Source organism: Liolophura sinensis, chromosome 7 (genome assembly GCF_032854445.1).
Source record: "Liolophura sinensis isolate JHLJ2023 chromosome 7, CUHK_Ljap_v2, whole genome shotgun sequence".
NCBI lineage: Eukaryota > Metazoa > Mollusca > Polyplacophora > Chitonida > Chitonidae > Liolophura > Liolophura sinensis.
In genome coordinates, this window is record NC_088301.1 from 19,317,743 (window position 1) to 19,333,075 (window position 15,333).

The 15,333-nt window shown below is 40.2% G+C and overlaps 1 protein-coding gene across 3 annotated transcripts in view; it reads right to left on the reverse strand.

Moving 5' to 3' along the window:
• Window positions 1-15,333, reverse strand: part of LOC135470328 (uncharacterized) — an 81,022-nt gene that overhangs the window by 19,977 nt on the left and 45,712 nt on the right. For all 3 annotated transcript variants that reach the window (XM_064749194.1, XM_064749193.1, XM_064749195.1), the window contains exons 2-6: window positions 12,488-12,629; window positions 9,060-9,142; window positions 5,049-5,129; window positions 4,641-4,820; window positions 3,393-3,496 (exon numbers count right to left, since the gene is read on the reverse strand). In XM_064749194.1, the coding sequence (XP_064605264.1) occupies window positions 3,393-3,496; window positions 4,641-4,820; window positions 5,049-5,129; window positions 9,060-9,142; window positions 12,488-12,629 (590 nt within the window). The remainder of the gene's footprint in view (window positions 1-3,392; window positions 3,497-4,640; window positions 4,821-5,048; window positions 5,130-9,059; window positions 9,143-12,487; window positions 12,630-15,333) is intronic.

Genomic DNA, 15,333 nt, shown 5'->3' on the forward strand with positions numbered 1-15,333 from the left:
CGCATACAGGCGTCCCTCCATTTTGTAACTACGGTTTTTCATTATTAACCTCTCCCATCTCGTGCGCCCTTGGCAACAAAATGGCCGTGAATTCATAGATGTCGTCCCTAGAGACAGTAAATCTTCTCCAATCGCGGATAGAGAAAAAAAAAACGTCATCGAAAACTCAGCTTTTTGGTTCGAAAAAAATATACATTAAATACCAACAACCTTCAGAGCAACGATTACCTAAAGTGACAACAATGTGTTTAAAGTCACTGGTATAATAGGAAGACCAGAACACATGGAACGATTCCTTGTGATCAATTATATCTCATTCCGACGTCGGGAAGGTACATCGCCTAATTTAGGCAGTAATCAGAACAGATTTGGCATTCACATGCATCAATGGTCAGAGCAATTGTTCTAGTGGCTTTACGGTACATCTATGTTCTCCCCATCAATCAGACGTCCTTTCTTCAGACGTAGTTTGTGTAAGCGGGTATCAAACTCGATGTTACCGCGTCTGTACCTTTAACTGTGGCGTTTCTAATTAGCACTAAACCTAGAAAGATCCGTTAAGATATTGGCAATGACAACTGTGATAGATTGTAATGCATTACTTCTTCTATTTCCCCGCAAATCTGGAGCACTAGGATAGCTGCACCGATGTATCTTATCTTAGAGGTTAAACGACAAGTAAGTGGTATCAGCATGCATGCATGGCGTAATTTAAATCCTTGGGACTTCAGTCTCCAGACACTAATAAATCCACCGCAGAGCAGCAGATGGTTTACCATGTCATCATATGATAAATCAACAAACCCTATGAAATATAACATGAATAATTACACAAATTTCTATTGCTGGGATCGCAATCAAGAATACGCCTGTATCTCACTCAGTCAATAAATGTTCCAAATTGCCTGACATCAAAGTGAAATTATCATTTCGACATTCCTAAGTTTTTCTGTTCCATTTTTACGCTGAAAGGTAACTTTACTGCAAGCATGAATATTCCATGCAGTAAACTATCATGCAATTTCAAACAGCACCATCAGCCACCGACACCACAAAGACTTAAGTTAAAATTTGGAATATGATCTTAAAGCTTATTTTTGGACTTCAGAAATTGAAATTTTGTCCACCTCATCAATGTTATCTTAAGACAACTGTGTCAAAATTTCAACTTCTATCACCAAGATCTAAGCGTCGTAAAGAGTTATTAAATTTTGACTTAAGTCAGGAGCGGGTTTATGGATTCTGCCCCAGGACGGGTGTAGTGTTTCATGATAAGTTGCAACTACTATGCATGGCAACACTTGTTCAAGACGATGGTTGTTACAGCTAACAGAATGATTAAACTCTGTTGTCTTGAAACGCATAACATTTCTCTGTCGTGTTCACAGACTTAAAGAAGAAGAAAACTTAAAAAACATGACACTATAGGCTGAAAAGAGCACATTTTTTATATCTGGTGGTGCCTGTTGCATAATTTTGCGATTTTTCCTCGCCATACACGTGAAGCCTGAAAACGGCAAAGCTGGCATCCTCCATCTTTAACACCCTGTAATTTATGCTGGGGGTGTGTTGGCTCTCAGCCAGAGTCCTTAAAACTGCCGGCTTGTTCGTGTAAACTCGGAACCTACGTCGAACAATCGGGTTTCCCGATCGTCAAACGAAAAAATTGAATTGCTACATTCTGGGAAGAAGAGTTCTACCAGAAATGTACGAACTGCACTTCGGCGGTTTCCGACGGCAATTCTCCTCCTAACAGAAAACTTCAGGGCTAGTTCTTAGAGTCGCCCACAGCGGATTTTGGCGCTGACTTTATTTATAATTTATCAACTTGAGGTACACATTAGAATTTTTTATGGCATGTACCTGCGAGGAAATGCATACTCTTTTCAATCGTATTTGATTGATATTTAAATTTTCTTCTCCTTTAACTAAGTCATACTGCCAGCACATTTGTCATGCAAATGGTAAAGTTATAAATCTAACTAGATCAAGGGCCTGGTCCTTGTAATTTTACCTATGGGCTGCTAAATGCCATGACGATGACTAACTTTATTATGATAGACTACAGGCAGAGCTTACGCTCTTCTGGTAAAGGTCTATGCCGGTTTTGAAAAACAACCAGAAAATGTCATGTAACAAGCCATTTTACTAACGTTCATACAGTCATGCCTTTTGGTATCTGACAAGTAGAATAAATCAATTTGCTCCAGGCCTGTAGTAATGAAAGATGATCTTTCGGGAATATTTGTGGACACAATGTACAGACGCAATCAAGCAATGATTTAAGCCATATATAGAGACAAAACATAGTACTCTGAAGGCAAAATAAAAGACAAACAAGACATAAAAGCATTCACTTATATCTCTAAATCAATTTGCCTTGGTCCTAATGGCATATGATCTGATGCCATCTTTATGCACAACATTTATTCTACCAATGCTTTGATATCGTATGGGGCCACGAAGAAGCAAACAAAATTGTACCTATGTTCAAATAAAGATATAAGTGTTTCAGGTATGAATCCAGTTGAATCTGAAGGCTGAATCTGCATTTCGATCGACGGCTGGTATACGAATGTCTGTTTTTGACGCTTTGATCCAGTGCTTTCTGGAAAGCAAACTGTTTGGAAAGGAACGTGAGGATAAAGCCGAACAGATTCACTTATTGCAACTGTGTAAATTTCTTAAACGCTGGATTAATTCCCCCGTGTACAATTATCGGTAACACTTTATGTGTACAAAGCGAACTAGCAAAGAGAGGATTAGTTTGTGTTTACATAGCTGCAATGGATGCAAGACCAAACGACCGGCATCGTCATGAACATCATACAAGTAGGAGACGCTTTTAAATCTTTAAAGAAGAAGACACATGTAGTGTCATATTAGGCCTTATTCTTTTGCTAGTTCAGTCTCCTGGGAAAAGAGACATGAACAACAGCTCTCCACTTTACGAGAGGAAACATACGTGCCCCGACAAAAATTAAACATTGGACAGGGAAAAGTGTTTACAGACGGTAAAATCCATAGTAGGTACGATCCGATGTGACAACGGCTTGAAAAGTAAGGCAGTTCCGACTGAAACATAGTCCTTGTTAAACAACCAACCAAACGAAGCTCTGCCTTGTACGCTTACAAATTAGAATCTATATTTTCATTCAGGAAATCTTTTAAATCATGGCGCTTGGGGGCGTCTAAAGGCTGTACTTTGAGCATTTCCGTGAAAAGTTAGAATAAAACCCTAACTGTGGTAAACTAACAAGAGGCTGTATTTCACCAGTTAGTGTAACCATTTGTCTTTCACATTGTCGTAGGTGGTCTAGTTTTACTCTCCACGCCGTAGGTTTTTTGTATTCTATATTATCCTAGAAACTAATACAAATCAGACTACTTACAAAACATCTGTACATCTGTGCCTTATCGTACATGTTTGGGTTGGTGAACTTTCCGAACAGATAATTCTTGGCCGACCACGTGGCCAGACACTGGAAGTCATATTCTGTAAACAACAAGAAGGAAAACAGAAAAATAAACATAAATCTATACATACACCCACTCTCAACACCAAAACCGCTAAACCCATTGATGTTTTGGAAAGTCATTACTTTTTGAATTATTGGCCATCGGCAGCAAACCTTTTTACTTGTATCCATCAAGGCTGCTGACTCCTCTTGTCTTAAAATATTCCGAAATATAGACGTTGCAATGCATCACAGCTAATTGTTTTAACATCTGACAGTGTTATGGCCAGATCAGGGTTTCTACTTTTTCCCTCGGATGCACATCTATCACGGGGAGCTTGGAGATTTGCCGGGAAAAGACATAAACAACAGCGGAAACAGCAAAGTACAGCACATCTCCGGAGAACAGGGAAGAGTAATCAGACTGTAGTATGGGAAGGCTTGTCAGAACATCTGCTGCCCAGCTTCCCAGGAGAAAGACCGCCCATATGTATGCCCTTACACTTGTTTTCCTAAACCCGTCTGTCTAATAGTTTTTGACGGGTTGAAACACAGTATAATGTACATTCCTTATTCAGGGCACAGTCCGCAAGTACAATGAAGTAGTACCAGGCGTAGTGGAACTTCCACACAAAGAGCAAATGTTTCGGTGAAAGAATGTCTGACTTTGGCTTGGCATCTTGTAACATGGCAGTACGACCGACTTTAGGCTACTTTAAGGAAACCAGATGAAATGGCTTGTTTCTTTTGGTGCGGGGGAAGGGGGGGGGCGTGAAGTCGTTTTCAACAGTCACATTTTGATCACATTACATGTACGATTGGATTTCCGCGTAGCATGCGCGTCTCTACGGAAATATATTCATAGAGCATCTTCGCCCAAAAGTCATGTCGAACAAAAGACGTTTGAAGTAGTATACTAACACTAAATATATGTGCTGACAATTAACTGGGAACGACTCCACAGGGCTATTTCTGTCCACATTTGAAATAACACATTTGGGGAAATTTTGAGAATCACAGAATTGCTGTCTAAAGATAAAATGTATCAAATTTCAACTACCAATACCAAACAAAAAGCTTCGTGACGAGCTTATGAATTCTTACTTCAGTGGGAAAAGTGTCTCATGTAGCTCTATACCATCAATGTTAATGATTATACTATTGCTGTAACAGTTAACCTACCCGCAGTGCTGGTGTATGGCATATCTTGACACTTTCGGAAACGGAACTTGAACCTAGAATCATCCGCACATGCGTGCACTTCCGACACTGGGAATTCGCAGACCTTGTTACCAGTGCTCATATTCGTATAGGTGAATTGGAAGGGACCCTGGAATGGGCATGGCACTGGTGTGCTTGGAACTGTAAAAAAAATAGAACAGAGAACTGTAGCAGTAAAATTATCTCCCGGCATCGACCAATTAAACCTTGTATAACAAATAGTACCGACCAGTGCATTACAAATATTCTGTCTTATATTTAGAAATATTCTTCAACAAACAGGCAATGACCACCTCTGTTTTATATACAGTACAGCATGTCTCTAACTGTTACAAGCCATTCATCCAAATTTTCTGCAGTAATACCCACCTCTAATCATTGTGTACAGTTGATAATCGCCAGTTATTGTACTGCAAACATCAGCGATGTTTCTCTCCTCGCGACAATAGCCTAAAATGATAATAGCAATATGTAAACCAATTGTTTCAGGTGGATTCGCGTGTTTTGGTTTGGGAGGTATGTTTTACGATCAGCCAAAAGTGTTTAACTCATAAGCCCACCTGACGGTGGTTTGAGTAGAGAAAACAAAATGAATGTCCATGAGAGTAAGTCACATTGCCAAGATCGTAAATATGTGGAGAAAGTGAAACTGCACAACTCGTAGTAACTGGGGATAATTTGGGGCATGCCATCTTTGTGCAATGGATGTAATGGTTAATGTTATAGTTCCAGCTCAGATTATGGCGCAATAAAAACCAGCTGGCCCTGATGTTTACACTAGTGCAACCGCATCCCATCACAAATGACCACCCTCCATTAGACATAAAATAATATATTATACACCGTGCATGCGAAAACACCTTTCACCGAAGACAAATACTCTAGCTGTTAACATACTTAAGCAGGAAATTCTTCTTCGCAGAAAAATGTTGTATGCATGTCTACCGTTTTACAGTTTTCTGGTTCACAACTAAGTAAGCTCTGTTGGACATGTTTATTTCTCCAGCTCAGTCTGCTCAAAATCATAATAGATGCTATCAGTAAGTACTTGAAATTTATCTTGCCAGGAATCTGAGACATTAGCTAATTTTTTTCTATAGAAAGCCTCACAGTACCGTCGAGGTGAACAGGTAAATGACTTCCCACAATGCATCATTTTTATAGATGTATTAATGTAATTAAACTCTCTTTAAACACGAAACTTTCCACACTGTTGCCAACCACTATTTAGTCGGCCGGTCTTCAGTTGGAAAGTATTTGGCACAGTAAAGCATTCCATTTTTTTTCTCTTCTTTTTATTTTATATATCACGGTAGACTTAATGCAATCAATGCCTGGAAAGGCAATATCAAGTAGCCGATCTTCCACTCGGGTGGGGAAGCATTTTTTGAAGTTTCTCTTATCTTCTTTACAGTCACACAGTTCCCCGGGAACTCAGTTAATTTTTCAACTTCCGAGATAGTCTCTTGATACACAGGATTTTGCAACAGCGCAATCGATCCTTCTCAAAGTAGCTCGAAGCCAAGAACTTCTAGAGATACAAAGACTCATGGCTATTTTTTTTCTTCCACCGCAGCTATACAAAATTACCGCTAACGCAACAATTTACCATGATCTGACTCCTGCTACGCTATACATCGTTACCCAGTTGACCACTGTTGCTGATGGTGATTAGAGTTGTCAGCCACCCGGCGTACCGCACATCGCTCATGAGACAAATGGCGGCTACACACAGAACGACTAGTATTTGTCTCCCTTAATCTAACACTTAACACAGCGGCGCTGTAAGAAGAATCACTCTTCCTAGTTAACTCCTCTCATCCTTCCTCCAAACGAATCCTATAGGGAGAGCGTAAAACTTAGACGGTCAGGGGAAATCCTGCACTGCATGTACCGAAAACAACCAAGTATTTTAGTGTAGGGATAGCTTAAACATCCACAAGGCCTATGCTAAATTACGGCGCCGCATCAAACATTTGCTAAAGTTAAATGCTAAAATCTGTCTGGGACTATCTTATCAGTGCCTTAAGGCATTAAACTAAAATGATTTTTTCTGACAAATTTCAAAGTGCGTTCCATTCTCTGCAAGACAGAGTTGTACTAATATTCAGTATTAGAGTGATACGCTACTTTCTAGAGTAGTCCGCAATGTACAGATCTCCATAAACAATGAAAAATGTACAGGTAGCGGCAAAAAAAAACAAAAACATTCAGGCATATGACTAACCAAAAAAACACCTCTTTCGCGCAAGCCTTAAATGACAAGCAGTAATTTGCAGTAATTAACTGAATCAAAATTATCCTTTTTTTGTCCATTTCGACTTACTAATTAACACATGAATTTATGTTTTTCATAACTTGTCATTAACCTTACCAAGTAACACCTGTTAAAGATTTTAAACCAGAGGGACAACCGCGAATTTGTTTTGACTGTTAAATAAAGAAAGTGAAAAAAAGATTTCAGCGAAGTTGGCCATCTTTTGAAGAAAGCACATCAGTGTTTGCTAATTGCCACTCAAAAGTGAACCGGGATCATCACTGTTGGGAACACCATTTAATACGTTCCACCGAATCCGTGTACTAGCCGGCATGGAAATTAGATTTCCACGGGGAATTCCAACATGCACAGTCTAATCTTTCTCACTGATTGAATCCTAGAAATTGTTTCACGTGACGCTTTACTTGAGACACTTCATAAAAGTGTTTTCTTGTCCGCAGTTTTTACATATCTAATTAGTCTCTGGTGGGGCCTGTGAACACGTGATTGCCGCTCGCTGAGGGGCGCCCATCGGGAGACTTGAGGCCAGTGAGTGTTACACCATCTTTAAGGCTTTTCTAACAAGTATGAGACCTCGTGAGACATAGCCTCTGATGAGGTCTAATCATGATTAGACATTATCTGCTGGTCAAGAGGCGACAAATCCACTGGGTAAATTCCGATGGGCAATACGCATATCAGTGTCCTCCTATGCTCGGGGACGTGTATGTTGCTACTTTTCAACATATACATGGACAGTCCGAATAAAACCCTATCTCAGGTACATGTAAATTGAAGAGAGACCCGACTTCACCGTTAATACATGAGATCTTTTACCAGCAATCAAACTGCTCTCATTGCTCTTTTTTTTTTGCTTTCTATGCGGTAGTCTTTTATGTTACTATAGAAATGTAATATGAAAAATGAAATTACGGAAATACAAATAGTTTTCGAAAAGCGTTGTCGCTACAGCTCTGTTTGGACATGTTATTTGTTGTATGTTTTATTTCACACAATTTCCTACTGACGTTCACAAGACCAAAAAAAAAAATAAAACGTTTTCTGTTTTTTTTCATTCAAAGCCCTCCAATTTAAGCTATGGCTCCAACGCCGACAAAAAGCCAGTGTTACCCAAAGTCCGAAATAATCAGAGTTATAATCTTTTCTCAGCTGTGAGTTTGGTTTAATAACTGCACCCCTGAACACAGGAATCGTCCATGTGTCAAGCCTTCTACTTTGTTCTGTATACTGCACTAAAGGACTGCATGGGTTTTCCGACACTCAATGTCTAGGAATTAAGGGCTCAATTAGTGCTGCCATCTATTAGACGGGCTAATCCAGTCAAGGTGTCGGCCAAGTGTGATACGATTTGCCCCCGACACATCGGATGCTTCCCATAATGCCCTCACACATTTGCCAAAGATTCGGAAATTGCTAATCTTGGAGGCATTTCAGTGGCTCAGAGTTTCCGTGATCTAATTAAACGCAATTACGGAGTACAAAAGGCGACATCGAGGACAATGGAGAGACTGTTCGGAACTTTGCTGACTGGGATCAGGGCCAAAGTGAGAAAGCCAAAGGTTTGCCTTGACGTCCGTACAGCATCTCACCAATGTTTAACCTAGTTTTGCCCAATCAACCATATCTGCTATTTGCTCTCACATTGGAACTGGGGTTTCACCAAGGGCAAATCCGCGAAAACCAGTTGAAAAATTCATTTGGCAATACTATGGCTGACACAGATTATGGTTGTAAGATCAACAAAAAGCTCGCCTGAAGGAATTCAAAGTACTTAAACAAGGGTTCTACTACAGAAAAGAGACGTGGAGTCAGGAATTTTGTAATTTACCGTAATTAACACACATCATGGAGGGCATCATTGATGGAACGTCCCCATCGTATGATTGTCCTTAGTATGCATATATGTAAAACCTCAACACCACCCTTAACCTGGTTTAAGCGCTTATTGGTCACAGACGCCGACATAAACTATGCCTGTACTTTGTCCAAGCGACCTGAAAAAGTTGGGGGGTAACCATGTAGTTGCCAATTCAGATGTCAGTTGCCAATTCGCCCGCTGGCGGCCAAAATTGTCCCCTAGCGGCTCTGCAGTTGATACTTACTTCTCTTGTACTCGATGATGTTTTCGTGTTGGGGCGTCACCACAAGACACCTATAACAATCCTGGTCGTCATAATGCCCAGAACTGCAATGAAACAAGCGACACAAAGCTGATATTGTAAGGTTTAATTCAAAATCACAATAGCAAACAAAAACAAATTAACAATAGCGAACATGCAAACAATCTGTAATGAGATCACATACAAACAGTGGCCATTTCCTGTCTTGTGGATTCGGCTATGTCGTTCAGTTAGGACAATTGCCAGGTATTCTTCTCGGAAATGGACGGAAAATGTCCTGTCAAGTTGACTTTGCTTACTATAATGATAAAAATAACGGAAACTTGGAACATTAATCCAGACTTTGAATCCATTTTGCTTAAATAGATTTTAGTCAACAGCCGGACATCGGAGTAGGCCAAACACGTGGTCCGTCGTCTTATGTGTTACTATACTTTAGTATTACTATAGTCTATTTCTTTTAGAGAGTCGCCTATATTCAGCTGTCTGTAAAACCGGTCATACTCTCTACCAAAATTGCCTTTAGTTAGTGACACGTAACAACACAAGCTCTACACATGGATATGTTGTAAGTTCATATTCTTGCAAAGAAAATCAAAGTGGAACACTTTTTCTAATTCATAATGTTAAGCTCAACAAGCTTAGTTTGGACACCAAGAACTCATTGCCCCTGGAGACGTCATAATTATTCAAAAACCAATTTGGCAACCTAGATTAAAAACTCTTTGTCAAAAGGCTTGTGTGTATGATCCTGTATGGAATTAGTTGCTTTATAAACTGTTTTTCTGCCTATTAGTTGTCACAAGACAGAGAAGTACGATAGGAAGCTATATATATGTGTGACTATTGCGCTACACTGATGCACTTATCGTATTTATTGACAATTTATTTTTAAAAAATAGAAGGTTGTTTTTGACAATATTCAGACGATAGAATTTTTATTACAAAATACAGAAAAGGGTAATGATAAATAATTTTTTTATCTTCGGAAATAACTTGTTATAATTAAAAGGTTATTTCTTGCAATATGCATGCAGGTGATATTATTTCAAAAAGGGTCAAAGCTATATAGATTTTGTATCGCCAGGAAATAACTGGTTTGTTTGGTGACCATATTGACGCGTGAAGCGGTAAAACAGTTCTCAAGTTACCGCACGTTCTGTGGCGGTCTAACTAAACATCACCGGCGTTTGTTTGTAATTCCATCGGGGTGAATTGCGACGGATTATTGTACCAGAGCGTGCATGCAGCGAAGGCTTTGTCAGAGCTTGGACTGATGAAATGCTGCCGCGAAGGCTTTGGACACCGTTTTCCATGTTGCTGAAAAGATATCAGATCCTGTTGAGTTGGGTGGCACAGGCGATATGGGTAGGCCTGCAGGGTGAGATGGAGGATATATGGTAAGGTTGCGGGGAGAAGGGAGGATGCCCTCAGTAGGTCTGAATTCCTGTTCGACTGACGTTGGCTGAAACTCAATTGGCCTAAATGAAGTATGATTCCATATTTGCGCCATCGCTTGCCATGTGCCAGATCTCCATTTGTAGCCGCAATGGACCGGCTTTAGTTGTGATAGTGCTGTCCTCCCATATTGAACATTGATCGTCCCAACCTTTTTGGTCAATGAAATGAACGGGAGAATGACTTGGTCCTGCTTCTCCCGCGATAGAAACCTTGACCTTCTCTCTCCAATTCACCAGCCGCAATGCCTGGACAATAAGGTCATACCCAAAGCATGAATTTCCAAGTTGGTAGCGGAGCTATGCTCAGTCTAAGAAACCCTTCTAAAGGGTGTGTACATGAGAAATGGTGTTTTCGCTGCCTTGCCTCGCGGCAGTGCCAATTTGACTTCGATCTACCAATTTCGAACGCCCAATTTTGTGCCGGTACAGTTGAAGGCTACCCTTCGGCAGCTGAGGTAACTCTTGCGTTCATTTTGCGAACAAATTGGCCAACTGATGGAGTTCGCTCAATGACACTAAGTAGCCCGAAACCTGACTGGAGTCAAACTGTTCCCCAAATTTGTAATTTACGGAGTGTGCGTCAGAGCCATACAGAGATCTCCCTCTGTCTTAGCTAAAACAGTGTCAGCCGGATCGATCCAGGAAAATCTGATATATATACTCTGGTTCCGCTGTTTGGCGTTTGCTAATGTGAAACCAAAAAGCGTTGGCGATTGTGAACCTGACCTGAAGAAATGCACATGGTTTCTCACAAACTTGAAATGCATCTTTGATTTCTCGACGATCGTTCCATGTATACATAATATTAAATCAAATCTTTCATACATAATATTAAATCCAAATTTTGCCTTCAGAAAGGTACATACCTTTATTATTTTTCATTTATTTTTATTAAATTCATTATGTATTTATCATTGAAACGGTATTTTGTTTGTCGGAATGGAAGATTTAAAATACATATTTCATAAAAGAAATTATTCAGCATCATTTTGCACTAGGCTGCAATAAGCTATCATAAAGAATTATTTATTTAATTGGTGTTTAGGCCGAGCTTATCCGACGGCTGCCAGCATTCTGGTTGGGAGGGGGACAGCAGGGCACAGCCCCGGGGTATTCCACAACCATCCGCACGTCGCTGGTAGACGGTATTTTAAAGAATTAAAAACTGTTTATTTGGAATCAGAAATGGACAAGAGATTTCCACGAGACCAAAGAGGCATCCACGTGGGATGCGTTGTTAATTAAATGTAATGGTATTCCTTGCTGTTGTTGATCTTCATAATAAGCCCTTGAATGAAATTCGGTAGTGTTGGCGAAGGAAAGGGTGTTTATTCTAACACAGGTTCAGCTGTTTCGCTGTAGCCGAGCTATGGCCGACATGTTGTCGATATATGCTTCCTCCATCTTTGCTGGCTGACAAATAGAAGACCGCTGATTAAGAGAAGAAGGGTTGCACCTATAGAAGGAAGCCCCTTGACATGGCAGAGTGAAGACACGGCAGTACTCTTCCCCTTCCAACTGTCACCCAAACTAGTGAAGCAATCTTCATCCGACCAGAGAAATATCGATCGCAGGCTTCAGTTCGCACTATATTTCAAAGCTCTTTATTGCTGGGCTCGATTCTTTGTCTTTCGGCAAGTTCGCCAATGCCCTCGCTTGTTAGTCTTTCAAATTTCCACCAGGAATGACACTAAATGCTCTTCATCGCTCGCCGTCGAACAAGAAAAATACCCAACGGCGAAGCAAAAACTCTCGAAATTTGGGCTCCCTGTTCTGAAGCATGTGTTTGTGCTGGAGGGTTAACGTGGGTCATGAGAGGGAAACAGATGGAGGGTTGTTGAGGGACGAAGACCAGAGTGGCGAGACAGGGCTCAGGGATTAACCCGCGCTCGATTAAGGACTTCGGAAGGGAGTAAATATAAAAATAATAGCACATCAAAAGATACATACCTGCTCTTCACAAGGTACTTGCTGTCCACATTCTGCACGCACGTCCCTAATGACGAGATCTCATTGGTCGTTATTCGTACATCTCCCAGGGCATTCTGGTACCAGTCTCCCTGCCATTCGGGTGGGAAGCTGCACCCGGAGCCTGTAACATACAATATTGGTTCGTATTTACTATGTGTGAAACAAGTCTAAATTGTACTGATCGCATTTTCATAGCTAAATTTTGTTGCTAATAACACAGCAGCAGCTATTCTTTAAACTTGATTGAAAAGTAGTAGAACAAAAGGAAAACAGGCCACGTTCTTTCATATAAAACGTTCATATAACCTGGATCTGAACTCCCGATCTAACTAGTCAGGACAATCCGTTGTTTCATCACTAAATTCAGTGATGAACGTGACTGATAACCCCCCAACTTTCCGAATGTAACTAAAAAAAAATTTTAACGCACAGCTGCGGGGAAACCAGAAAGATTTGGATTCGAACTCACAACCTCTTTGGTCAACAACAGCGAGAAAGCAGTCAGAGTAAAACTGCCAGAGCATTCGCTATATATGAATATGCATTATGACACATCAACAGTTCCTTAACCAACAGTTTCTTATGCCTTGAATGCATTTAAGTAAAAAAAAATAATATTCAAAATTCTGAAAAAGACTATATTTGTTTTTTTTTTCAGCACGGAGCTAAGTTCTCTGTCAACTTTTGTGTAACCGGTGCACGCTTCATTTCGTTACTGTCCAGTTACCCATACCACAACAGATATACATGAGCTTACAAGCAAATAGGGAGTATTTACTCTATGGTATATATAGCGGTGCGATATATTACTCATCTATACGTGATTAAACTTTCTCGATAACATGTTCCAGAAAATATCTTTGTGCAGTCTCTTACGTAAAGCCCAGCGAGATGTGGTAAAACCGGAACTACCTGCAGATGTAAACCACATACGCCTGAATTACCATCAATCATACAATGGCTTCCACGAGCCAGTTAAAACTTTTCAGTCCTCCAGTGAAGAGGGAGATGGTCATAGATGGCTTTAATAAATAATAATTTCTGGCTGTATACATTACAATAAACGTACAGCACAGAGCGCTGTGCCATACACAGCACATGGGCAGATAAAATGTGCTTCCACATTTATACATTCAGAACGTTGAGTTAGACTAGATATACGGACTGGAGCTCCCATTAATGTTTTATAACGTTGTCGGAAGAGCTCAGTCTCAATATACAGGATTACCCGAGCGAAACCCTTGGGGATGGAACAGAAAAAAAGAACGCTGTAATAAAAAAACACACACCCATACATAATGGCTGTAAGGAGTACAGTGGTGGATGTACATTTTGTACAACGCAATGTTTAGTGCTTAGTTGTATACGTATACAGCATAGAGAACGTCTTTGATTTCTGCGGGGTGGGGACGGGGGGGGAGGTCACGCCACAAGTAAACCTTCTCTCACTGTAACAAAAAGACTAACACTCACTACATATGTTGTCGTTCCGAAGGTGAAATTAGCTTTGCGTATGGAGAAAAAGATTTTCAAGTATACCCTGTGTATAACAAACTAACTGGCTAAGGCCACGGAGGCATTGCATTTGGCATTACGTCTTTTGAATAATAACGGGATAACGCCAAATATTCACATTTCAAAAATACAACTCGGTGTCTATTGAAATCTTGGGAAATGTTTAGATAGCATGGCCGAAAAAAAATATTTAATTTCTCTGTGGGAGGGTTATAAGGTCTAAACAACTTGCTTTAACCTTGTGTTTTGTTTTAAAACTCACAGACTACACTGCAGTACACTGGCGTATAAGGCATCACAAGATGGTCCGCAGTCAGTTATTAGGGGGTTTAATAAGAACATTGACGTATTAGCACATCAATGCTGATACATTATACTCTTTGTTTTAATGTGGTCCACAGTTAGTCAGTACAAATGGAGATGTGACACCCGACATCTCGGCTATGTTGACAGCTCTGTGCGCCAAATGCTGCTCTGTCCAGAAGGCTGAGGTGTTAATAATGGAAAGGCTGGGCTAAGCCGAGACTTTGACAGTCTTCAAGAAGCTCTACGTAATTTGAATACAGCTCATATTAAGTTTCGCAAAAGCAATACATCATATCGACAGTGTTGGAGATGAGATGCGTCAAAGTAGATCGAGTGATACAATATTGAACATATCGAATCCAGCATGGGGAGTACTCAGTAAAAGGTTATCCGTATATTACACCTCTCTAGTGATTAATGATGTATGGTCCCTGTCATACAACCTGGCTGTCACAAACCTAGTCCCGCACAAGTACCAGTTTATTCAGAAATGTACCAGTGTGTTTCCGGTTTTCCTTAAATCGTAGGGCTGTGTATACTCTTGTGCCATTAAAGCTGAGTATTTAAGATTATTAATGATCGGCACGTAGCGGTTTGTGCCTCGAGACAATGAACCATTATTTTATAGTTTGCGGATATAACGTTTTTTCACTGAGATACTATACACAATCGCTTATTTGCGTGTTTCCAAACGCATTAAATAGGGTTTCTTTAAACATTAGGTCTACATACTGTTCAGCAAAATTGTGGAAACCAATCAGTTTCTCTTAATACTGTTAGAATGTTAGAAATAACAACAAGGTACTATATACAAGTTCGCTTATTTGCCGGCTTGTATATAGACTCACCTTAAAGAGTAGGTCTATATACCGTTGTAGAAACAATCAAACATTTTCTCCTACAGCAGCTACAGGTGTAGAAAAACTATCATTTTGGATATACAGTCGCCTATTTGCCTGTTTCCGAACTCACTTTATATTTAAATAATTGGTCTATATACTGTT